The 26420-nt window shown below is 43.3% G+C and overlaps 1 protein-coding gene across 1 annotated transcript in view; it reads right to left on the bottom strand.

The window, feature by feature from the left end:
- Positions 1–25542, bottom strand: part of BBS2 (Bardet-Biedl syndrome 2) — a 31625-nt gene extending 6083 nt beyond the window's left edge. Inside the window, exons 1-12 of the mRNA XM_032785778.2 lie at positions 25368–25542; positions 17634–17861; positions 15712–15837; positions 15357–15419; positions 13242–13319; positions 9877–9981; positions 8459–8545; positions 6998–7133; positions 4589–4728; positions 3612–3759; positions 2905–3076; positions 730–859 (exon numbers count right to left, since the gene is read on the bottom strand). Of these exons, the coding sequence (XP_032641669.1) occupies positions 730–859; positions 2905–3076; positions 3612–3759; positions 4589–4728; positions 6998–7133; positions 8459–8545; positions 9877–9981; positions 13242–13319; positions 15357–15419; positions 15712–15837; positions 17634–17861; positions 25368–25484 (1530 nt within the window). The 5' untranslated portion in view covers positions 25485–25542. The remainder of the gene's footprint in view (positions 1–729; positions 860–2904; positions 3077–3611; positions 3760–4588; positions 4729–6997; positions 7134–8458; positions 8546–9876; positions 9982–13241; positions 13320–15356; positions 15420–15711; positions 15838–17633; positions 17862–25367) is intronic.
- Positions 25543–26420: the final 878 nt, after the last annotated feature.

Raw genomic sequence — 26420 nt, 5'->3', positions numbered from 1 at the left:
AATACATTACATATTGTGAGACGCTCAGATAACGGAAACCGTAGACGTACCTAAGATAGACAGAGCTCAGAGGGGCAAGGCCAGAAAGTTTTCCTTAGAGAAGAGTGTTACATCTGATCAATCTACCATCAACCACCAAGTTAAAAATATTTTTGTCCCAGGAATTTCTATGCAATGTAAGTTACATATGCACCAGACAGCCTCACTAAGCCACTCCCAAGAACTGGCCAATTTTCAGCCCAGGCTGTAGCGAGCTGCCATCCCACCATATTTCCAAGACACACTACAGTACATTTACTGATCCATTATGAATTTGAGCTGAATTAAACCCATGAAGTAAGTTGAATTATCTAGATACTTTATTGCACTTTTCCCCGTTTGCTAATTTACAAAATTCAGTCATTCACTCCGGGGCCCTTCCATTAGTGTAAGCTGGCCACGTTCTACTAGATAAAGTACAATGAAGGGACAAGTAACTACTAGAACTTTTGGTCTTAAGCAGCTATTTCCTGCAGATGCACAGAAACTCTGCGAATGTTTCTGCTATGCCAGCATTTCAAAAGAAGAAGCATGAATTCAAGCTGTAAACTGTTAAACACAGACTCTTATTGATAGTAGTGGAATAAATTACATTACTTCCCTTTGCTCTAGAGATTCCCAAGTTAATTACAAACTCTCCACAGCAACTGTGCTCAGAACCAGAAAATAAGATGCAGAGCATAAACTCACCCTTTGTACCCTCTCACTGATTGTAAAGTTAACAAAGCTTAGAGGTTCAGGGACCGAGTCGGGGCTGCTCAAAGCATACATTGAAAATCGGGGTAGCTGTCTTGTCAGTTCAAAGACATGGAACTGTGTGCTGGAAGGAATCCAAAGAAAAAGAGAGAGAAATTTACCACCAGACCAGTGATTTGTCTATTGCACCCTTCCATTAACAAACTCAGGATGATTCCCTTTACAACACAGATTCTGTCACCACAATCCCTGCAAGGAATATAACATTCATTAGGACTCTACACAGAAGATATAAAAAGGGAGACATTTTATTAACAAATACAATTAAGACTTATTAAAAGTAACACTAAAGATGATTGGAACCCCTGAATTCAGTTCTCTGCATTGCTTCTGCAGTGGATTGATGGCCCCTGAAACAGTAAAGGAAGCTCTAGTCCAACCACACCTTACACTTTTGGTAGAGATACCACTAGATGGAGCAGGGGAAGTAGAACCTTGAACTCGGGTCTTGGCAGGCAAATGCAAAGAGAAAATGATTCTCAAATGTTACTCCAGATGCATTTTATTTTTATAGTGATTTGTACAAATTCTGCCCTCAAACATGGATCCAGGCCTTGTGCTGAAGTCAAAGGGAGCTGAGGACAGTCAGCATCTGACAGAGTACAGCCCATATGCAATCACAGAAATGTAGGGCAGGAAAGGACCTTGAGAGGTCAAGTCCAGCCGCCTCCACTACAGCAGGACCAAGTAAACCTAGACCATCCCTGACAGGTGTTTGTCCAACCAGCTCTTGAAAACCTCCAATGACAAGGATTCCACAATGTCCCTTGGAAGCCTATCTCAGCAGAGTCAGATGATTTTTCCTAATATCTAACCCTTGATGCAAATTAAACCCACTGCTTCTTGTCCTAACATCAGTGGGCATGGAGAACAAAAAATCACCATCCTCTTTGTAACAGCTATTACCATAAGTGAAGACTGTTATCAGATCCCCCTTTAGTCTTCTTTTCTCAGGTCTAAACATGCCCTAGTTTTTTTTTGGGGGGGGGGGGGGTTGGTTTTTTTTTTTTTTAAATTTTTCTTCATAGGTCAGGTTCTCTAAACCTTTGATCATTTTCATTGCTCTCCTCTGGACTCTTGCCAATCTATTCACATCTTTCCTAAAGTGTGGGCACCCAGAATTAAACACAGTATCCAATGCCGAGTAGAGTGGGACAATTACATCCTGTGCCTTACATTTGACACTCCTGTTAACACACTCCAAAATGATACTAACGTTTTTCGCAACTGGATCACATTGACTTGTATTCATTTTGTGATCCACTGCAGTCCCCTGATCCTTTTCAGCAGTTCTACCACCTACCCAGTTACTCCTAATTTTGTAGATGCGCATTTGATTTTTCCTTCCTAAGTGAAGTAGTTTGCACTTGTCTTTATTATTGAATTTAATCTTGTTGATTTCAAAACAATTCTCCAATTTGTCAAGGTTGTTTTGAATTCTAATCCTGTCCTCCAAAAGTGCTTGCAACCCCTCCCAGCCTGGTGTCATCAGCAAATTTTATAAGCATACTCTATACTCCATTATCCAAGTCATTCACAAAAATACTGAATAGTATCAGAGCTAAGACTTACTCCTGCAGGACCCCACTAGATACGCCCTCTGAGTTTGACAGTGAGCCATTAATAATTACTTGAGAACAGTCTTTGAAACAGCTGTGCATTCACTTTATAATAATTTCATCTAGACCACATTTCCCATATTCCATTAGCACCCAAGCCTGGTCCCACAGCTGTCAATGGCAAACCTCCCATTGACTATCAAGGTAATAAGATCAGGCCCTTAATGATTTAAGCATGTAGGGCCTCCATTTTCAAACGTGCTGAGCGCTCACAGCTTCAGCTGAAGTCGTTGGGAGCTGCTGATGTTTAGCACCTCTGGAAATCAGGCATCTCATCTGTGTTTTTAAAGAAGCATTTAAGTTCTCTTTTAAATAGGAGTCAGGATGCACAGGAAGTAGGTCTGAAGAAATGAATGACTGTACTTGTCACAGAGCTTCTACAACACAAGAGCACAGAAAGCTACCAAGGCTATATCACTGCTACGTTTCACACCAAACGCTGCTGACGTCAGAAATGGGGCTTGACACTGTACTATTCTACAAACCGTACCTGCTTCTGTAACCCACAAAGGCTTTGATGTGTAAATCCACTGGGACATCTTTGGGAGGAGTAAGAGGAACCTGAATGCGACCCGAGAGGTTCTGGAGACTGGGATGAACCACATGGCTCTCACCTTCAAATATCCCTTCAGCAAAGATCAGCACGGCTCGGATAATTGTGTCTTAGGAAAGGGGAGAAAGTGGTTTATTAATTAATAGTTTTCCACAGGCAATAACTCTGCTTCACTTTCAAAATTAAGTAGGGGAGGGTTTTCTGTGAGAGTGGGGAAGAAGATATTGGATTACAGGCATTTAGCCTTCATGCTGAGACCCAGATTCGGCAGCTGCATGCTCAGCCTCAGGCTGGCACACACTGAATTGTTCTCTAGCTACTCCTACAGGTGACATGAGGAAGGCGACAGGGATCAGCAAGACCAATTTACTTCACTTCATGTATCAATTGCATGGAAGAAGGAACAAGCAGGAAGGAGCTAACAAGACTTTCAGATACCATGGTGATGAGGGTCACAGAAGAAACTATTCAGATTGATGGAACATTGGTTGATTCAAAACTCTGTGAAAGGAAGGCATCCAGACAGAAGACACTGAGAATGACAGACCAATTAGGGGACAGGCAAACCACTGGCTAAATGCACCAAAACATTCGCATGTAAGGTTATAAGAAACCATCATCATCAGCTGCAAATTATTTCTCACCATTAGATGTGGAAATACACAACTCTACGTGGGCAGCCTGACTGTCAGAGCCCAGATTCACTGACAGGGCTGTCTGCAGCTGGGTGTTAGCTGGAATCACTCCCCTCTGCCCATCAGCTTCATTCACCTGCACGCTCAGTTCAGCCTGCTGCAAAACACACACTTCCAGCTCAGCATCACAAGAGCAAAGTTTTCATTAAAGCAGTTCTAAAGATACAACCAAGAGCCCTCCACCACGGGAAGCCTTCATACATTTTAAACATCTGTGAAGAATGTTTCGATTAGGCTTCTCCTCAAACTCTCTTGGCTGAATCTGACTTATACAATGCCTTGTTGCCAACTATGATCTCTTTAGGAAAGCATGAGAGGTGTTTCTTGGGACAACCCTAAACTTTAAGCACATACTTAAGTCCCATGGGACATCAGCACATACTTCATCACCACACACTTAAGTGCATTGCTGAATCCAGGCCTTAACCATTACACCTTACAGCATGGATCTACTCTTCCTTCTGCCTGTTCTTAAAGCTCAACATAACTCTGTCCTTCGCTATGTATCCCCCATCCCCATTTGTCAAGGTTGCCCTGATCCCCTGAACTCTGCCCATGTTCCCAACCACTGCCGTTTGTCATATTCCCACCCAATCACCCCGTGCTCTCTTTTTCTCACCTATGCAACACCAACAATAAAGATCCTGCAATCAGAACTTAAGTTAATTATTCAATTATATAAACCAGAAGAGAATCTAGCTCCCTCTCCATTAACTCTGCAAAGCCAATGTATTCAGTAGACTAAAAAAGTAGGGAAAACGTTACGTATTAAAGTAAGAAGAGCTGGCGCTGAATACATGCAAGGAGCAGGACTGTTGCATACGATGTCTCTATTTTACATTGGCACTGCACTCTAATTCTTCTAACAGCTTATGGGTCTGGGGGAGAGACCAGAGTCAGGCCCTACATCTTGTTTTGAGAAGTACCTTTGAGTTTTCCTCATAGTTTCGTAATTCCAGCAGCAGATTTTGTTTCTTTTGACTAAGCTCCCGAATCAGATCCTGTTCCGCACTGGTATCCATCAAGTTTCCTTTCATCTCCTGGCTTCCTGGCAGGTAGCCACGTACTGCACAAAAACAAAGTACCGAGCATTTCAAGCATGTCTTTAGCAGCAATCTCTAGATTGCCACTTTTGCAGCATGAATCCCTACTAACAGATCCACTGTAGAAATAATATCAGGTCAGCCCCTCAGATGGCATAAATGGGTGTAGCTCCACTGAAGTAAATGGAGTTATGCTGATTTACACCACCTGAGGACAGGGCCCACTATACTAACCATGACAACATAGCTGGACATTTAAAGGGACACTGATGACTTCTAGTGCATTTGGAGACTTCCATGAAAGCATCTCCTGCCTCCTTAAAGCTGACTCTCAGTGATCAGAATGAGTAATAGAACAATGTAGATCTCTCTTTCTGAATTCTTTTAGTTTATTTTATATTTAGTTTAGTTTAGTTTAGGTGAGTCTTAAGTTACTTACAAGCAACTCTCAACATTACCCCATCCTGACCAAGCTTCTGTCTGGGAATTTTACAGGGGCCAAGTGTTCTTGTTATCATCTTGGTATGAATGCAACTCACCACTTCCATCTATTCTAGCTAGCCAACCCTCCTAATCTATCTCCTATTTTTTGCTCAGGGAGACTTAGCTTCAGGGCTAAGATTTGTTTCATAATAGTCAGAATGAACAGAAGGTTGGGTCCAGCCAGGTAGGATCCAGAGGGAGTCCCTGCACCCAAGAATCTGGGAGGGGATACTGAGGCAGGAGAGTTCAAGTAGCAAGCTAGAAACCAAAGAACTGCTTGCAAAGGCCTTTCATTTTACAACAGGTCTGTTCCCTGTCATTTCTGTTAGTTCTGTTTGTAAGAGAAGATGAAATGGAAGAAAACCAGCACTCCTGTTGAATGTTCTACCTGACTGCACAGTGCCAAGAAAAAGGTATGAGGAAACTGAAAATCTCTACATGATTCTGAGTTTAAAGGCAAACCACCCCAATGGAGAGAGAGAAACACACACACACCCCATATTTCCTTTGTGGTCAACAACTCAGTTCGGATGAAGGAGGGAGGGAGAGAGGGAACACTGAAAGACAGAAGAACAATGGCTGGGATCTTGCAACTGGCTCAGCATGGCTGGATCTTGTGCCCATGCAGAGCCCCAATGACTTGCATGAAGCCCTGTGAGGCTGTAAGGTTCTGCACACATGCACCTGATTGCAGGATTATCATCATTTAGTATTTGTAATACAGAAGTGCCAAGAGGCTCCAATGAAAATAAAGGATCCCACGTTGCCATGTGTTGTGTATATATGAATACATGCAGCAAGACAGCAGCCCATGCCTCAGAGCAGGATCAAGCCCTATGATGTTAACTTACAGGGTTTATTTAAGATGAGTTGCCGTATTAATATGGCCCTATTCATTGGTTCTTTACTCCCCAGCAAAAAAAGGCTTACATGCCCAAAGATAAGCAGGGGATTCTCCTGATGACGTATGGTAAAAGCACTCAGGAGTACACATAAAGAGTGGTATGCTGTGCTACTTTCTTTAATGTGTTTGGACTTGTGTTCCAAATAGGTTGTGCCAGGCTCATGTGTAACTGCTGAGCGCGTTTCAGATGGTTAAGACAGTCACCTGTGAGCCTTTCCTTTGACCCCCATGCTTATCTGTATATTCAGTTTGAGAAAATTTATTTAAGTAGTTTGAATAAAATATACCTCCCATCTTAACTAAGTTTCACTTCCTTAGAATCTGACGATATAAGTTTACAAGATCTCCAGTCAACCACAGTATCTTCCATAAAACACAAAGTTGTTATTCCCTAAATTGCTAAATAAAAAAACAAGCAAGAACATACATATTTTAAAAAAAATAAACCTCTTTCAGATCTTCTTTATCTGACCTGAAGAAGCTGAAAAGATCCTGCACATATTTATTTTTTCCCTTGCCATTCAATTTTAGCAGCATGGCTTGAAGTATCCCTGCATATATGGAGTACAATTCTGCTTCACTCTTAGTGGAATATCACTTCTGCTAAGCAACTGAACTTTGTAGGCCCACAGGTCATCATACAGAAAACAGGTTTGATTGTTCATTGTCCAGGAGGCAGTATTCAAAATCTTGTTTGTGGAAAGCTTAACCCTTCTATTCCCTGGATTTTGCAAAGGACAATGACAGATCTGGCAGGCAAAAATACATGCGAACACAAAAGACATTTAGCAGGTATTGTAACAATAGAATGTATGAGTATTAATGCTTTGTGGGTAATGCTCTTGGCATTTCTGCTTAGCTTAAACTAATACAATGATGCTGCAAAGGATTTTTCATGCTCTTACCTTCACCATCAACAGAACAGCAGATTAACTGGGTGTTACCATCCATTCTATAATCCCCCTCTACCACTCCTGCAACTGAGGAAGCAAAGTTGTCCTTAAAGATGACCTCCCCAGTCCGGTCACTGCGTGCATCAACCTGAAATACAGAACAGTTCCAAGAGACAAGATGAAAATGAAAGCTAACCTCACTGGATAAATTATGCTGCAGACTGGGACATTAACTGAGGAATCCTGCTGCATTTATGGAACTGCAGGTGAACTTGCAGCTCCGTTGATCAGATAAAGAAAACACCCCCCAAAATTAACTAGCAATGAAATGACAGATCCAGACACACACGTAAAAGTGAGCCACTCCTCAGAAAGGCTTTCCCCTGAGCTAAGTAAAAAGAGAAAGAAAGAGGGGAACTGCAAGCCTGTGCTGTCAAGGTGATACATACTATTGAAGCAGCAATGACAGGACCAAACTATAAGTAACCTTAAGGCAGCATTTACAGTCTCCAGCCTTATTCATAGTCTTTGTCTGATGAAATGTGTTACTTTTATGCACAAATATCATGACCTTTAATGATCATTCCATGGGGGGATTTTTCAGTTCTGCATAGCTTTACTCTTCCAAGGCACAGGACACAGAAATGTTTTACTAGGAGCTGGAGACTTTCAAATTAATGACCAGGGAGGATACGGTATATGAAAGACTAGACAAAGGAGGAATAAGTGTGCTGAAGTTTCCTACACAACAATGTTGTATCAAGTCTAGCAGCTCCCCCCAGAGGTTCCAATGAATCCTGGGGCTCTAGGTTGCTAACCTGAGGCGAACAAAATCAAATTCTCCTGAGATAATGAAAGACGACATTGTGAAAGGAGTGCAGTTTTACAAGAAAACATTGGCAAATGGTGTCCATGGGAGACCTGGCAGCTAAATCAACCATTTCGAGCAAACGACAATGCTAAGCAACTGTGCTAAAAGGGAACAGAATTGAGTTTTATATAATGAGTTTACATATTAATTACATTATCCAATGTATGATGGATTTATTATGGAGCGGTAATAACCCTTCCACAGTTAAGAATGACACTACCTTCTCTATTATCTAATATGTTTCCTTTATTTGTCATTTAAGAACATCCAGGAAACATGGGAGAAGGATACTAGGGTGTTCTCAATATACAGAGCTGGAAGTGGAAGGAGCACCTCAGAAGAACTATGCAATCTCCACTACCACAGAAACAACCTACTACACCGTACTGATTGATTTTTAAAATATTCAGGCGACTGTTCTTCCTGTAAATGATGGAGTATTTGATAGGGTATTCATAAGCTGAGCTACAGTCATTGTAATATTTCTTCAGAGCTCAGTCTAGTCTTTTGAATAGTTTCTCTGTTCAGCCTTATACAACTAAAGAGTTTAGTCCAAATGCAATCTCTCGATTCACAGCTACTTTCTCTCCATTTGAACTCACCTTCCCATTGGACCATCCAGTGATTAATTCACATACTCCATCAGAGTTAAGGTCAAATGCATGTATGCTCATTGCATGGTTTTTAGACTGGGGAAAAAACAAAGAACAAATGCATGAAGCTATTTCTATTGGTACTGGAGTACGTATCTATATAGATTACATACAGGAGTAACAACATGTCTCCTAACAGAGTGTCAGCGCACCCACACCTATAAATCAAGTACCTCTGAAATCTGAGCACCTGCATTACAGATACAGGCTAGTGCTCTCCAAGGATGTAATCTTTCCCTCCAATATGTTTCCATCCAAGAAGATGATCAACAGCCACCTCCTCCCACAAAAACAGTGGATGGTACAAGAGCCTGACTCTCCGAGACAAGAGTTACAGTCCCAGAGTTCTTATAAATCTCGTTTGCAATTAGGAAATGCCCTTAGCACAAAGGAAGTCATTTTCACATGATTTTTTAATATCACAACTGCTCCAGTCAGTGGCAATAAGAAAATGTAAACTGAGTATCCGGAAAGGACCTTCCTAGCAGCAAGATCTATTAGGCTGTGGAACAGTCCCTGAACGAAACTTGGGGAAGCCCCACTACTTCAGACATTTAAAACTACACTGGCTAGAGCACTTGGAAACAGTCCTGTGCAGGGAACAATCCTGTGCTGATCTCTGGGAAATGGACTAGATGAGCTAGTAGGTATTTCCATCTGTCCATTATCATTTTGTTTGCTGTATTCTTGTTAAAACACATTTCATTTGGTCAAATCAACAGCAGTCCAAACAGAAACGCATCTATATTGAAACAATCACATGTCAAGTTGTGCAAGGTGAGTGAAGTCCTAAGATAGGAGACCAACTTGTGTTCAGAGAAGTCTTGGGAACAGCAGCATTCTGTTATCTGCCTTTCCCAAACCCTTATCTTTGGGCATTGTAACCAATACACAAATCATACTTCTCACCTCCTTTTGTGGGCAGAATAGGAATACAAACATGCGTACTTCCTGATCACCAGCACACCTGCCAGCAGCACTGATGTAGTTACAGAAAAGGCTGCAAGTCCCTCACAAATGCCATGTAAAATGACTGTATCTCCGACATATTTGTCAACAGTATCTCCACTGGATGAATCCAGGATGAACAAGGAACTCAAAATCCCCCATATGATTGCAGTCCTAATTGGTCCAGCAGGGCAGACGTTAATTGATGTGCCATTAATTTTGTATTGTGACATTTTATACATATAAAATAAATCAGTTCCAGAGTACATGTAGGCTGAGATTTCCAAACCAAGAGGTTTGGACACCCAATTCCCATTAAAATTAACAGGAACCGGGCACCCAAATCTGCAAGTTGGCTTTGAAAATCTCAGCCATAACGTTCCAATTTCTTTCTTTAGAACGTATTTGATTGTACTAACTTTAATCCTCCAGTAGCGGGCTGTCTTGTCGTAAACTCCTACTGTACCATTAGATAGGGCATAGCCAAATCGACTGCCATACATGGGGCTAAGTGCAGTGATAGTCTGAAAAAAGAATATGCAAGAGTTAGAATGCATCTCTACTTCTAGAATTTAAAGTAAATGATAATAGAATGCATGCAATTTCTGTACCAAATTCGTTGTTTTACACATTAATTAATTGGGGATAACTTTCCTCCATAAAGAACATTACTACACTAGATATACCAAAGATTAGTTTAAAATCACTATAGGCTCATCCTTCTTACTAAGATTCTTTGGCAAAAGTTTTGTGTCAGTGAGAAAATGCCTGTGGTCACTGATGTTTATAACATAGTGTCATTTAGACCCGCTGTGGTTAGACAAAACTCTCTTTGAAACACAAATGGCTGTGGGTGCCTAGTGGCCCAATGTTACTAATACTGATGGAGCTGTCCGGGTGCTAACAACAGTGGGAAATGTTTGCCACAGATCTCCAGGCCTAAATCAATGAGATAAAACAAAGGTCTGTTTCCAGGATCAAGCTCTGGTAGGGGAAAGAACACTGGTGAACATCTGTGGCATTACAGAAATAATAAAACACTAACAAACATAAACGGCAGAACCAGGAAGTCCCTACATGACCATAACTCTCCCGTAACTCAACTTTTTTTTTCCTTTCTAGGTGCACCACACAAGTTAGCTATTAGAGTAGCCCCTTAACATGAATATAAAAAGTGTTCTGATGCCAAATCAGAGTTTCAGACGCATCAATTCCAAGACCACAAGGGACTACTGTGATCATCTAGTCTGACCTCTTGAATAACACCAGCCACAGGACTTCCCTGAATTAATTCTTGTTTGAACTACAGTGGGTCTTTTAGAAAGACATCCAGTCTTGATTTAAAAATTGCCAGCGATGGAGAATCCATCACAGTCCTTGTAAGTTGTTCCAATGGTTAATTACCCTCACTGTTAAATATTTGCACCTTTATATTCAAGTCTGAATTTGTCTAGCTTCATCTTCCAGCCATTTCGTCTTCTATAAGTTTATCTGCTAGATTGAAGAACCTTCTATTCAGTGGTGTAGCCACGTTTTCAGCATAGGGGGAGCAAAAAGCATAAAAAGGGTGCCCCCCCAGCTCCCTCTCTGGCCACGCCCCCTTGGCTCCCCCTCTGGCCACCCCCCCAGACCAGACCCCCCTCCCGCTCACCTTCCTTCCTGCACTGCCACCTGTCCCTGGCTCCTGCCCCAGTGCTTGGCTGTGCCTGCACCTGCCGACAGGTGCAGCTTCCACGCCGGCCTGCCGCCCCGCGGCTCCTTCAGCTGTGTGGTGGGCAGCGTTGGCCGGCAGGCGCCACTTCCACGCCTGCCGCCTGAGGGGAAGCAGCTGCTTCTGCTGAATCCTGCCAGCTACACTACTGCTTCTATTATCAAATTTCTGTTCTCAGTGTAGATACTTGTATACTAATTAAGTCACCTCTTAATCTTCTCTTTGATAAGCATAATAGATTGAGCTCTTTGAGTTTATCACTATAAGGCATGGTTTCCAATCCTTTAGTCATTCACGTGGATCCTCTTTGAACCTTTTCCAAGTTATTAACATCCCTCTTAAATTGTGGACGCTGGAACTGGACACAGTATTACAGTACCGGTCATACCAGTGCAAAAACAATGGTAATATAACCTGTCTACTCCTACACTCATTTACACATCCAAGGATCATATTAGCCCTTTCGGTACAGCATCACCAAAAGGTTACGTATTGGTTTGTTATGGACCACAAACAATATTTAAAAAACAGAACACTGCAGTCTTTTAAAATGAGTACACTATATAAAAGCCATCATCCAAGCATGATGCATGGAATTTACCTTCCTCCAAAGAAGAGTTTGTGGAATGTTGAGTGTCCCTTTAATTTAGAACTATAAGATAAGAACAAGCTTCTAAAGGAATCTGTAAGCGTGGCTTTAAAACTTCTAGGTTAAGAAATAAATCGTGTATGAGCTTGATCTACTCTTAACTCTGTACATCTTCTCCTTTAACTATAAATCACGATATTACTCCAGAACATAATTTTGCAGTAAATACCTAATGCAGGCTTCAGGTATTGACCAGCTTTAGGCATTTTAACAGATATTCTCTGCTGAATGCTACACAGCTTTGCTAGCTAAATCACAGTCTTGCTGCACTAGGAAGTGCTGAAAACAGCTAACCTAGCAGCCATACCTAACTGTTTCAAAAGTACAAATGGCATAAAATATTCCAGGCCAGGGTATCCTGTTAAATTCTAATTCTAGCCACCTTCACCTAACAAAACTGTTCTTCTTTAGCTTTAATAGCTCTTTCATAAGTGGTTTAGTAGATAAGCCTTTTATCCCTAACTCCAGCAGTGAGTTTCCTCACACAATACAGTTCTCCTCAGATTTTCAAGGAGGGACGTCTCGAGGGTGTCCTCCCCACTCCACTGCAAGCCTAGATGTGGCAGAATTAAGAATATTCCTAAATTCAACCACAAGGCGCTTTCCCCCCATAAAAGCAACTAATCCCTAATAGTGGGGATCCTTTCTCTGCCACTAAACTGAAGAGTGACAACCCCACACCCTCCCCTCCCTAAAAGCCTTCCTGTCCCACCACTGTAATTTAGGCCCTGTCTATGCTACAGGTGCAGCCATGTTTTTTAACTGGTGCATGTCACTCTTATCTGACCCGGTTACAACAAATAACCTTCAGTTATGTCCATACAGCATGATTTTTTTTTCAATGTAACCTTGCTTAATCTGTATTTTTGCATCCACAAGCAGCTTATTCATGTTTCTGCCAATACATTCTAGAAAAATCTTGCGCCACTAATCTGAGACAATTCCAACATAAAATACTGAGGTTGTCTTATTAACTACTGAACTTCTTGCCTAAGAGATACAGGCACTGACTTCTTAGCCATGATCTGACCCTACCTACCCTACAGGTTTTGGGGAAAATACTGTAACTGAATGAGCTCTCTTGTTTACAGCTTCTGACTGAGGGCCTGATCCACAGCCAATTGACGTCAATGGGATCACTCCAGTGACTTCAGTGTGGTTGGATGGAGCCCTAATTTTCTGACAAACAGTATTTTTTTTTTAAACCTGGCAGACTATCTGTAAAACAGCACAACAAAAATCACAATCCAGATGGCTTAAATCCATTATTAAATTGTAACTTTTTAAATGTTAATAAAATAGGCAATATTAAATAATTAACTCAACTTGTCATCATAGTAAATATAAGCTACTGTAGATTTATGGTGGGCAATATTTTGTATTCCATCTGAGCATATAATAAACACTTCTTAGAAATAATTTACCTCTGTTTCTGACATTTCTGCCACAATCTCATCTTCTTTAAAAACTCTGATGTCAAAATCCTCAGACCCAACAAGAAGCTAAAAGGAAAGAAATAATCTTAAAATAGTTTATTTAACTATAGTAACAAAAAACAAAGAGACACAAGATTTCAGAGGCAAGTAGAAAGTTCTTACTGAGTAAATAAATACGCTAGGCCCAGGCTTCAAGAGTTTTTTGTGGTGATATGAAAAGTCTGTAAAGTGCTTTGGAACCAAAAGGTGCCACAGACTCTCTTTTTGTTCAAGTATTATTTACATCTGTTTTGGCAGTGTAGACTCTAAGAACACATACTAAAATACCTAAGGCAAGGATGAGGGAAAGCACTCTAGTATTGCTAGGGTATATTCTGGTCTCACTGTCCACAACTCAGTATTAGCATTCATAACTGTAGTTACATACATAAGAGAATTTATATCCTCTGTATTAGGGTAGGGAATTTGCAGCTCAGTTGCAATTCTCTGAGAGCCATGTGGATTCAAATAGATCATGACCTGCAATGCCAAGTGTTAACCATACTCATATAAGCAGACAGCTGAATGCCATTTTATCTTATAGCACTAATCATACCAAATTCAAAGGCCACTTGTTCTATGCTGACCCAAAATCAGCTAATTCGAAAGTCCAGTTCATTGTCGCCCTGCACCTTAGTGCTTTAAACCAGTGTAATAGTGAGTGCAAAATGCTACTGTTCTGATTTAGTGAAAATGATTGCATGAGGTGCAGGACAATATTGACTTGGGCCCTGGTTCTTACTGCTCACGCACTCAGTTTTCTTAGTTCCTTTCCTGCACCCTACTTATTGGAACAGAGAGTGTTAAAGAAGGCAAGGTGGAAAACCATTTTACAAATATGGGCAAATGTCATCACCTCCAGGTTATAGAAACTGAGGAGTAGAGAAGTTGAGTGATTTGTCCAAGGTCACACAGTGAATCAGTGGCAGAGCCAAGAATACAATTCAGTTCTAACCCCCTCTCTGGTGCCCTTCTCCACTGGACTTTGCTAGCCTAGAATCATCTCCAGCATTGCTCAGTACATGGCTTTACTTGTCCTTCAGCCCACTCAGTTCCCGCAAATAAGGTGGAAGAAGAGAGGTGAGACTGCGACACCAATCCTGCAAATAGATTACTTCAGTGAGACCCCTACAGGTGAATGGTCTGTATATTTGTAAGACTGTGTCATGGGTAAGCAGAAGAAACTTGGATTACATCTTTAGTATGCATGTCAATGGTACAAGTCCTTAGCCAACTAAAAATGAGGTTTTCCCAGGTAATAAGGAGGAAAGAGGAAGTGATCATTATAAAATTTGAAGATCAATGAGACAAACACCATTTTTTAGAAACTAGAAGTTTGCACATTGATGGAACAGCCTATGCACACACTGTAAATTGCACCACCCGGACATAACATTTTCCTTACCCTTGCCTTACACGGTCTCAACAGCAAGAGGCTTGTTAAAATTATTTTCAGTCTTACATCAATGCAGTGGGTAACAGTTAATCACTGTGTCATTATTGAAAAAATGCACTGTGATTGGATTTGAGAATGGCTACATCAAAAACAAGTTCAACCATAAATGAGATTATTTGTAATACACTTTTACAATTGTCCACTATAACGAATAACATGGTTTCTAACTAACGGTTTCTTTGCCATTTAAAGTGTACCTAAATATATCAGTCATTAGGAGGCCCAGCAATCTGTCTGCTTTATGTATTTTTTACATATATTTAACTGGATTTCAGAGAAAATATACACTGTAAACTGCAAAGAACCGCTTCAAAATTAAGATTAGTGATCAACACATCCAAAGCAAGGCTCCAAATCCTGCAAAGACTTATGTTCACACTTAACTTACCCACTATGACTAGTTGCATTGAAATCACAGTGAGGTTTAATACATGCATAAGTGTTTGCAGGATCAGGGCCTAAGAAATAACTATAGCTCCAGGCAGAGTTAAATCTAACCAGCAACATAAGGGAGTCAAATATGATACTTCAGTTATTTTCTTTCAACATAAATTCACTGCAGGACAATACTACAGTTGAATTCACAGAAGAACCATCCACAAACAAACCTCTTTTTTCCCATCACCATCGAAATCACACAATGCTAATGAACGAACATTGTCCCCAGTAACCTAAAATTAAAAGAAAGGAGTCATCAATACTTATGCATGTTTAGCCTATGACAACTACTTTTATGTTCTGAGTTGCCAAGAGAACAAAGACTATTAGAATATAGTTGGTTCTGGCTCAGATTGTTGTATTTACTGAATAAATTACAAATACACATAGTTTATCATGGATCTTAAATTAGGAAAGATTTCCGAGCTATTCAAAAATCAAATTAATATTGATTTTATTAAACATAATTTTGATCTATCAAAAATACTCTTGTAGCAGCATCAAAAGGACTGTGTGCATCTTTACCGTCCAAAAGAGATCATTTCCTTCGTGATCAAAGCCCTGCAGAGCACAGTTTCCACCAATAATAGCAAGAGGAGATGAAATATCTCCTAGCATTCCAAGCACTATTGCATTAGCTCCATCTGTAACCTGCAGAGAAACATTAAAGGAATATAGAAACATAGCAAAGATTCAGACATACATATGCATATTGTACATGCAAAGAGAAAGCATCCAGCATTACATCAACTTAATACTGTATGTATTAACTCAGAAGTTATTCATCAGTTACTATAAAGTACTGGTAGCCTAAAAGGTTGAAGCAATAACCAGAAACTAAACAAAATAGAGATAACCAACTGCAAACTTCAAACATAAACAGCAGAATCTATGCTGTATTTAATTGCACACGATGAAGGTTGTATGTACGTCACATCTACGGCTTCACGATAAAAATGCAACTTTTAGGGTTTTTCATAATGTTTAACACTCTTTATAACCTTCTGAGCATGTACTCCATGTACACTTACGAAATCGGTTCTGGGTTTGGCTACACTCGAAACTTCAAAGCACTGCTGTGGGAGCACTGCCGCGGCAGCGCTTTGAAGTGTGAGTGTCGTCGCAGCACCAGCGCTGGGAGAGAGCTCTCCCAGCGCTGCACGTACTCCACCTCCTCATGGAGATTAGCTTACAGTGCTGGGAGCCGTGCTCCCAGCACTGCGGCACTGTTTACACTGGCACTTTACAGCGCTGTATCTTGCAGCGGTCAGGGGGGTGTTTTTTTCACACTCCTGAGCGAGAAAGTTGCAGCGCTGTAAAGCACCAGTGTAGCGAAGGCCTCTGTTTACATCCACTGTAGTAGAGTAAGAGAAAGTAACCTGAACTATTACACTTTTAGTATCTCTTGTTTTATCATATCCAAAACAGTGTTACCTGTAAAGTGCTTAGCAAAGACATGCTCACTGCCCCAAAGAATTTATAATCTAAAGTCCCAATCTGATAATGAGATCTGTGCACATGTTCCCCGAAGCATGCGCAAAGGCCTGAAGACTTGAATGGGACTTGCGCACAGGCAAACCCTTTCACTCCTAGCATCTCACTGGGGGATGGAGGCCACAGGAGGCCCTGACCTTGTAATCAAATCTCCCTGGGTTGACCCTGTGGCCACACAGATTCAGGGACAGGATTGGGGCCTAACGGTAAGACGAGACAAGTGAGAGTAACGAACAATCGGGAGAGGTTACAGTACTAAGGTTGGTCAACCCAGTTACTCAAAGTTGGCTAGGATGAAGGTTACAATAAGGTCAGTCTGCAATTACTCAGACTGGTTGTTAACCCTGTATGTACAAACTCCTTTCTCCACCCGCACACCCTGTTAGTCTTTTTTTAAATCTATAATTTTTATTAACCTGTTCCTATTTTAAAAAGAAAGAAAGAAAATGGTGAAGTATTTAATGAACTAGTTTTAGATATTTAACTGAAAAATAAAGAATAGTATGCCCAGAATAATGTAATATTTTCAATTTTTCCTACAAAATCTGTGAGTCAATGACAAACCCACGGCTTTCCCACGATACTGTTCCAAGCAGACTTAGTTCGGATATCAGATTGGAATATATAATTCTACTCTAATGATTTTATTTCAGCTCTGAATATTTTCAAAGGCTTTTAACTTTTGACTTGCAACCATTATAGCATATTATTAAAAAAACTCACTCACTCAAGCTCATACAATGTGTCACATTAGCATTATACTGTCCTCTTAAAAATACAATATTGATTTTCAAAACTTGCAAGTCCTCTGCCCACAAAGTCCTGAATCTAATTATATCACTGATGTGCAAAAAGCAAAGCATGGCAATTGAATAAATTAACTTAGAATTTATGACTCCTAAACTGGTTTATAGGAAAGAAAGACATGAAGACTAAGAGTTAAATGAACTTGCCTCTCTGTAAAACAAATCTGAGTTGTTGTACACATCGTATGCCAACAAGTTAGTCTGGGTTCCAACTAGAAGACAATCATAGCCAAGCTGAGGATTCAGCACTCCGGCTGTTAGGCAGCTGACCCCTTGGTTAATGTTGAGAAGAGAAATATCTGAATCCTGGCTGCTTTGCATCGTACGATTTGCATTTACATGCTGGCCACGGGCATGAGGATTATGAATAAAAACCTGTACAAATAAAATGCACATTTCAAAGATTGTTTGAAATCCTGCTAGCCACCACATATGTTCAGAAGCAGTAAAATTACAGTCCTCATATTCAGACATGGGTTCTGGAGTCTAACAAAGAGACAAGGACATGGTAAGGTTTTGTTTTGTTTGTTTGTTTTCGCTGTTGCTGCTTCTTACAGCTCCTTTTAGGTACCTTCTACACTACAAAACCAGCAATTTGCAAAATTTGTTACAAGCACACTTGTGCCAGCTTTGCAGACGTGTAATGTTGTTAAAACCATTTTGAAAATTGAGACTGACTAGTATTAAGATCGTTGTATGCAGTGTAGTTGTAGCCGTGTTGGTCCCAAGATATTAGAGAGACAAGGCAGGGGAGGTAGTATCTTTTACTGGACCAATTTATATTGGTCCAGTATATACAGTATATATACAATATATACAGCAAACAGGAAAACATCAAAAAAGAGCTCTCCAACCTGGAGACTCTCATTAATAACCAAACTTCCATAAAAACGGACTTCACTAAAATAAGACAGGAGATCTACAGCACTCACTTCACCTCTCTACAAAGAAAAGGACTGTAAGCTGTCTAAACTCTTACCTGCCACATGGGGAACAACCGTATACCCCTACCCACCCAGCATATCGTCAATCTATCCAACTAAACACTCAGCCCAGAAGAAGAAAAGTCTGTCCTATCTCGGGACTCTCTTCTGCCCTGCCACCCCCCAACACATGATAAGTTCTGTGGCGATCTGGAAGCCTACTTTCGCCGGCTACGACTCAAGAGATACTTCCAGACAACACTGAACAGTGCACTGATACACTGGTACCCTCCCCCAACAGCACAAGAAAAGAACTCCACATGGACTCCTCCTGAGGGTCGAATGACAGTCTGACCTATACATGAATGCTTCCGCCGATGTGCACAGGCAGAATGTGGACAAACACCGCTGCCTCATACCTAAGTCGTGCAGAACGCAATGCCACCCCAGCCTCAGAAACCACCCTGACATATCATCAAAGAGGCTGATAAAGGAGGTGCTGTTGTCATCAATGAACAGTCTGATTACCAAAAGGAGGCCGCCAGACAACTCTCCAATACCAAATTCTACAGGCCACTTCCCTCAGATCCACTGAGGAATACACTAAGGAACTGCACCATCTGCTCAGGACACTCCCTACACTAACACCGGACAAATCAGCTACCCTTAGAGCCACGACCAGGGTTATTCTATCTACTACCCAAGATCCACAAACCCGCGAAATCCTGCGCACGCCATCATCTCAGGCATTGGCACTCTCACTGAAGGCTGTCTGGAATATGGACTCTCACTCAAACCCTATGCCACCAGCACTCCCAGTATCTCGTGACAGCTCTGATTTCCTGAGGAACTACAATGCATTGGGCACCTCCCAGAACACCATCCTAGCCACCAATGGAGGTAGAGGCTTTCTACACAAACTCCACACACAGATGGGAATACAAGCTGTCAGGAACGATCCCTGATGATGCCACAGCACAACTGGCTGGCTGAGCTCTTGTGCCTTTATACTCACACAAACTATTTCAAGTTTGATACAATATATATCTCCAGATCATTGACACTGCTGTGGCACCCGCATGGCCCACAATACGCCAAATTGTATGGCTGACCTGTGAACCAACGCTTCCTCAGCTCTCGTCACTCACGCCCTTCTCTATCTACACTACATATAGACATCTTCATCATCTGGATCCATGGGAAGGAGACTCTAGGAAATTCCACCACCGATTTCAACAACTTCCACCCCACCATCAACCTCAGCCTGGACCAATCTACACAGGAGGTCCACTTTCTAAACACCACGGTGGCAAATAAGTGGCTGGTCACCGCTAACCACCACCCATATATCGAAAACCTACACGCCGCTATGCCACCTTCATGCCCCCAGCTCCATCCGGGCAACACACAGACTATTCTACAGCTCAGCACTTGAGGCACAAACCACATCTGCTCATAACCCCATCGACAGAGACAACACCTACAAAATCTCCACAAGCGTCTCAAAACTACAATACCCCACGAGAAATTAGAAACAGATCAACAGAGCCAGACGTGTACCCAGCGCCTCACTCTACAAGACAAACCAAGAAAGAAAACCAACCAGGACTCTCATGGCCATCACATACAGCCCCAGCTAAAAACCCCCCACGCATCATCAGGGATCTACAACTCATCCTGCGCAAATGATCCCAAACTTCACAGTCTTGGTGGCAGGCCAATCCCTTGCCCAGAGACAAACCTGCCAACTGAAACACGTTATCTCACAGCAACTGCACACCGTACCATAGTAACTCTACCTCAGGAACCAATCCATGCAACAAAACCTCGATGCAACTCTGCCACATATCTACCACCAGCGACACCATCACTGCAAGGGACCTATCAGATCAGCCACACCATCATTGGTTCATTCACCTGCCGCCACCAATGTAATATACGCCATCATTAGCCAGCAATGCCCCTCTGCTATGTACACGGCCAAACGGACTCCTACGAAAAGATATAAATGGACCACAATCAAATCTCAGAATGCAATATACTAAAACCTTTGAGGAGGCACTTCAACCTCCCTGGCCACACTATAGCAGACCTTAAGGTGGCCATCCTGCAGCCAAAAAACTTCAGGACCAACTTCAAAGAGAAACTGCTGAGCTTCAGCTTCATTCAAATTAGACACCATCAGCTCTGGACTAAAACAGAAGACTGGAAGTAGCTTGCCATACAGAACCGTTTCTCCTCCCTTGTTTTCACACTCTACTGCTAAACAGGGCCCCATCCTCCTCGATTGAAACTAACCGCATCTATTCTTCTTTGGGGGGGCTTGCTTTTTGCTCTAGAGGGCATATATATGACCTACCCCTGAGATTTCACTACCTGCATTCTGACGAAATTTGCAGAGTGGTATTGCCCACAAAAGTCACGCCTCCACAACGTTCTGTTAGTCTATAAGGTGCCACAGGATTCTCTGCTGCTTTTACAGATCCAGACTAACACGGCTACCCTTCTGATATTGGTGAAAGAGACAGGCTTTTGAGCCACACAGTGCTCTTCTTCACATCTGAAGAGTTCTGTGTGGCTAAAAACCTGTTTCACCCACCTTGTCTCTCTAGTATTTAGAATGATTATTTTTAAAATATTAAGTAAGTTATGCCCCATCTCTCCTGGTAATGGCATTAGCAAAACCAGGGCTATTATAGTAATTTATGTGCTATATGCAAGTAGCACAATATCACATGAGATTGGAAAATCATTAGCCTCTTTTTTCTGTACTTATCTTCTTTAGGGCTAAATGCTTTAATAGTATAATAAATCCAAACCCAATTAACACAAATGCCCAGAAGCAGTGTTTACCCCCAACGTTTCTTGTGTTAAAATCCAAATGAAGTTTTACGCCACAATCCTGCAACTGGATCCATACAGCCAAAGCACTGTGTCTGTGTCAAGACCCACTGTAATCCAGGGCCCTCTGCGTGTGCAAAAGGGTTCACTCAAGCAGATCTGATTCAGGGCCTGGAACCTTGGTTTGCAAATGGAACTGATGGATTTAAAAGCAGAACTATGAAGATAAAGGTATTATACTCCTACTCACACATTAGAATGCATTTGCTAAGTTTTTTAATAATAAAATACCCATCAATCCCCATCCCCTTCAAAAGGGAAGGGAAAAAAGGCCATCACTCTGTTTGTATGTTATATTCCTTTCCCCTACCCTTTTCTAAATAGACCTTTGTCTATTTAGATTGCAAGGTCTTTGGGGAAGGGACCATCTACTATTTTATGTCTGTACAGTGCCTAGTATAACGAGTTCCTGTTCTTGATTGTACCCTAGTCACTCCCGTAATGCAAATAAATAATAATACTAATAGAAAGCCTGGGAACTACAGGGCTGAACTGTGTGCAAATTGCAGCAGCCTAAGTGCAACACTTCATGCTTTTGTAGGTTTGTATTTCAACCTATGTTTTATTCTAACATAATTGTGTTAAACTTCCTTTGTTGGGTTTTAAACTGTTGTACAGCTTGCACTTAATAAGGTTTTCCAGTATTGCAAAGTAGTCATCTGAGGATTTACAACAAACATGCATTTCCTCTAACACTGCAATATCTCCAGAGTTAAATCAGTGAGGATGCTAATATTCATTACAGTAACTGAGAACAGTATAACAAAACACCTAACTTGAAAAATACAGTTGCCCACTTACCAACAGAAAATTAGAAACTTTATTTGATGAGTGGGGTGGGGACTTGTCATTCATTTTTGCAGAATTTTACCTTTCATTTTAAAAAATTAAGTCTCTAGTGTTGTCTTTCTATGTTTGCAGACAGTTTCAGTGCCTCTGAGACTGCTCATGGCTTTCCCCCAGCAGAGCACAATGGAATTAACAAGACTCTAGTCCTTTGCAGGGCCCTTAAAAATCCTGGGACATCAGTGACAATTTCATTCTGCAGCTGCTATTTCAAAAAAGCTAGGAGCACTAACTGACACAGACACTGGAGGAAGTTACAGAAAATTAGGACCCAAAGATCTTTATATAAGCAACTGAAAGTAGGTCTGCTTTTAGCCAAACCAAAACTGAAAAAAAGCTTCACTGATTTAAATGTACATATTTTATAACTTGTTAAAATACAAAAAATGAAACATCAGAAGCAATCAAAATACTGAATTATTATAGGGTAAACAAACAAGTTAAAATGTGAGAAAACAGTCCCATGAGCCTTCCAGAATCTAAAGTCTAATCTAACAACATACATTAGCGCAAATCTGTACTATATCACTATGATGCCAAATGAACTAAAGTGACCAAGGTATATTGATTTAACTGTTTTATGGCCGGATCCTGCTATGTGCTAATCATATTCCATTTGGTGCTCAGCACTCTCAGTTCAGGCAATGGGAGCTGCAGATATTAAGCACATTGCAGTATCATGCTCTTGGGGGAGGGGGTCAATGCTAGCCTTTATACGCACAACTGAATTTCCTCACTGCTGCAGCTCCACTGGAGGCAGCAATGGCTGGGAGAGCTAATGCAGACCAATCACTGTTGTTTTAACCAGCGTTTCATCTAATGCAGCAGACAATACAATGGTTAAACACCAGCAGAATGCAACAGTGGGAAATTTTAGATCAATAATTCTAGTGCAGACAAGGCTACTGTAGGCTGCAGTGTTATCGCCAAGATACAAAAGCCAAATATATTAATGGTAAATAGGAGTTTCTGGCTGTCAGCCTGTATAATACCGCACAGGCTGCTAGAAAAGAGGTGGTTTTGAGCATATTTACTTATTTTATGGTTTCACATTTCCATCTTCTAAGAATGAGTCAATTTTCAGCAACCAGGAGGTACGATAAAATCAATCATAGCAAATGGCAAATCTTTCCAGGCCCAATCCTGCTCCTACTGAAGTTAATGCCAAAATTCTCATTGGCTTCACTGATTGCAAGATCAGCTCTCTGGTCCTCAAGTGACATCCTTTAAAGCAGTGGTTCTTAACCTGGAGTACGAGATGCCCTTTCTGGGGTTGCAAGACATGCCAGATTTTTTTAGAAGGCAAATCATCAAAAACACAAATTAAGCACAGGCACATAACAACAACTACTTTGTTTAACCAAACCTATATATTTATTAACATTATACATTTTTTAACGATTACTGTAATATACAAACAAAAATATATCTAGGCTTAAGGGGCGTGAGAACATATTTTTAGGTTTAAGGAGTGCAAGAACATATTTTGATTTTTGATAAGGAGTCCGAGAACATATTTTGAGAACCAAAGGGGTGCAGGCTGCAGTAAAGGTTAAGAACCACTGCTTTAAAGGGATGAAAAGAGGAAGGAGGTGTGTGTGTGTGTGTCATGTATTTTTGCTGAGCTGGCTTATGCAAGGCCAGACTCATCCACAAGCAGCACTGCTTTGCACTACATGCTATATGAAAGCAACATCTCATCCTTCTTTCTGTAAAAGGCAAGCCAAAGCCACTAGGGACAATATCAGGGAGAAGAAAAGGGAGGCTTGTAAGATTCATGTGCATGAAAAATAAGGCTTTTAGCTGACACAAGCCACAAATCATTTTCAGATTAGGCATTTTCATTTATTCTTGTAGGAGCATTGTTCAGTTTGGGTTTCTCTCCCCTAGAAGTTACTGTGTATGACAAGCAATGAAGAGTCATTTCACAGTGAAGGGTTGCGAGAGAAGGTGTGGCAGCTGACATCATATTTGTGCCTGTTGCCATTGGCATAGAAAGAAATGGGTTTGTGTTTGTTGCTCTGACCAACACAAGCTTTGCAAGGTTTACTGCGGGTATGAACTAATGGTCTGATTTTCACCAGCCATGAACACCCACAGATCCCACTGAAATCAACCAATGCCAGAGGAGCGGGGACACTCTGTGCCTAAGGGGTGTGGTCCCTGTGCCTAGCGGTGCCTCAGTGAGGCAGTGTTCCCATGGCAGGGACTGGGGATGCCGAAGTGGGTGGGGATCTCCATGTCTATGGGTGTCTCCATGGTGAGGAATTCCCATAGCAGGGATTAGGGGGAGTCTCTGTGGGGCAGGTGTTCCCATGTCTACGGGTGCTTCCATAAGGGGTCCCTGTGGTGGGGAGCAGGGGGAAGTCTCAGGAGGACCCTGGGTCTATGGGTGTCTCTGGCAGTGATTGGGGGCAGTATCCATAGGGTACGGTGCCCGTGTCTACGGCTGTCTCCATGGATGGGTCCCTCTATCTAGGGGTTTCTCCATGGAAGGGACTCAGGGATGTCTCAGGAGGTGGGTGTCTCTGTGTCTGTCTCCTTGGAGGTCCACATGGCAGAGAGTGGGGGCAGTCTCAAAGGGGTTCCCATGTCCATGATGCGGAGTCCCTGTGCCAGGGCTTGGGAGAGTCTCAAGGGAGTCCTCATGGCAGCAAGCGGTGGCAGTCTCGAGGGGGTTCCCATATGCAGGAAGTGGGGCTGTCTCCCTTGGGGTTCGTGTGGGCAGGGACTGGGAGCAGTCTCAGGGGGTCCCTGTGGCAGGTAGCGGGGGCAGTCTCAGGGGGTTCCAGTGTGCAGGGCTGTCTACCTAGGGGTCCCCATGGGGGGAAGCAGGACCAGTCTCGGGGGGGGTGTCCCCATGACAGGAAACGGCGGCAGTTCCAGGGGTGGTTCGGGGGGATCCCCATGGCAGGGAGCGGGGGCACTCTCGGGAGGAGGGGTCCCCGTGGCAGGGAGCAGGGGCAGTCTGGGGGAAGGGTCGGGGGGGCCTGTGGTAGGAAGCAGGGGGGCCCTGGGGAGATCCCATGGCGGGGAGCGGGGGCAGTCTCGGGGGGGGGTGTCCCCGTGCCGGGGAGCCGCGGCAGTGCCGGCGGGGGTGTCCCTGTGGCGGGGAGCGAGGGCAGTCTCGGGGGGTCCCCATCCGGGGAGCGAGGGGCGGGGGCGGCGGCTCCGTGCCGGCCGGAGGCGGCGGGGGCCCGTGGGCGGTTACCTTGCCCGCTTGGGTGGCGGCCGCCAGGCACGGGTGGGTCCCATCGTACTTGCCCAGCGCCACCATGCGGGGCAGGATCCTGTGGTTGAGCTTCAGGGTGAACACGGGCACCAGCATCTCGGGGCAGCCGGGCAGCGTCACTCGGGGCCCGCTCGCCCAGCGCGCCGCGGCCTGGCGCTGCCTCCGCCTCCGCCTCCGCCCCGCTCCAGCGAGGGAAGACGCCGGGGCAACGCTGCAGCGTGACCCGCGGAGCGAGCCGAGCTGCGGGGGGCAAGCTGTGCGGGGTGGGCACCCGGCACTGATGAAGGGAAAACGGACCGGGGGCAGTTGGCAAGGAAAGCAGGGGTGTGCAGTTAGCTAGAAGCGGGTGGGGCAGTTGGCCAGGAAAGCAGGCCGAGTGGGGCAAGTTGCCAGAGGGGGGGCCAGTTGGCAAGGAAAAGCAGGTCGTCGGGGCAGTTGGCCAGGAAAGCAGGGGGTGGGCAGTTACCAAGAGCCGGTGGCGCGCAAGTTGGCCAGGAAAGCAGGAGGGTGGGCAGTTGGCAGAGGGTGGGGGCAGTTGGCCAGAAAGCAGTGGAGGTGGGGCAGTGGCAGAGGGGGTGGGGCAGTTGGCCAGGAAAGAAGGGGTGGGCGCAGTTGCCAAAGGTGGGGCCAGTTGGCCAGGAAGACCAGGAAGTGTGGGCAGTTGGCAGAGGGGTGGGGGCAGTTGGCAGGAAAGCAGGGGTGGGCATGTTGCAGAGGGGGTGGGCAGTTGCCCAGGAAAGCAGGAGGTGGGGCAGTTAGCAAGAGGGTGGGGCCAGTTGCCAGAGGGTGGGCAAGTTGGCAAGGAAAGAGGAGTGGGCAGTTAGCAGAGGGGTGGGGGGGCAGTTTGCAAGGAAAGCAGGGGGGGGGCAGTTGCCCAAAAGGTGGGCAGTTGGCAAGGAAAGCAGAGAGATGGGGCAGTTGGCAGGAAAGGCAGGAGGATGGGGCAGTTGGCAGAGGGGGTGGGCAGTTGGCAAGGAAAGCAGGAAGGTGGGGCAGTGCAGAGGGTTGAGGGCAGGTGGCCAGGAAAGCAGG

Source organism: Chelonoidis abingdonii, chromosome 19 (assembly GCF_003597395.2).
Source record: "Chelonoidis abingdonii isolate Lonesome George chromosome 19, CheloAbing_2.0, whole genome shotgun sequence".
Taxonomy (NCBI): domain Eukaryota; kingdom Metazoa; phylum Chordata; order Testudines; family Testudinidae; genus Chelonoidis; species Chelonoidis abingdonii.
This window is presented reverse-complemented; position numbering and strand designations above follow the sequence as displayed.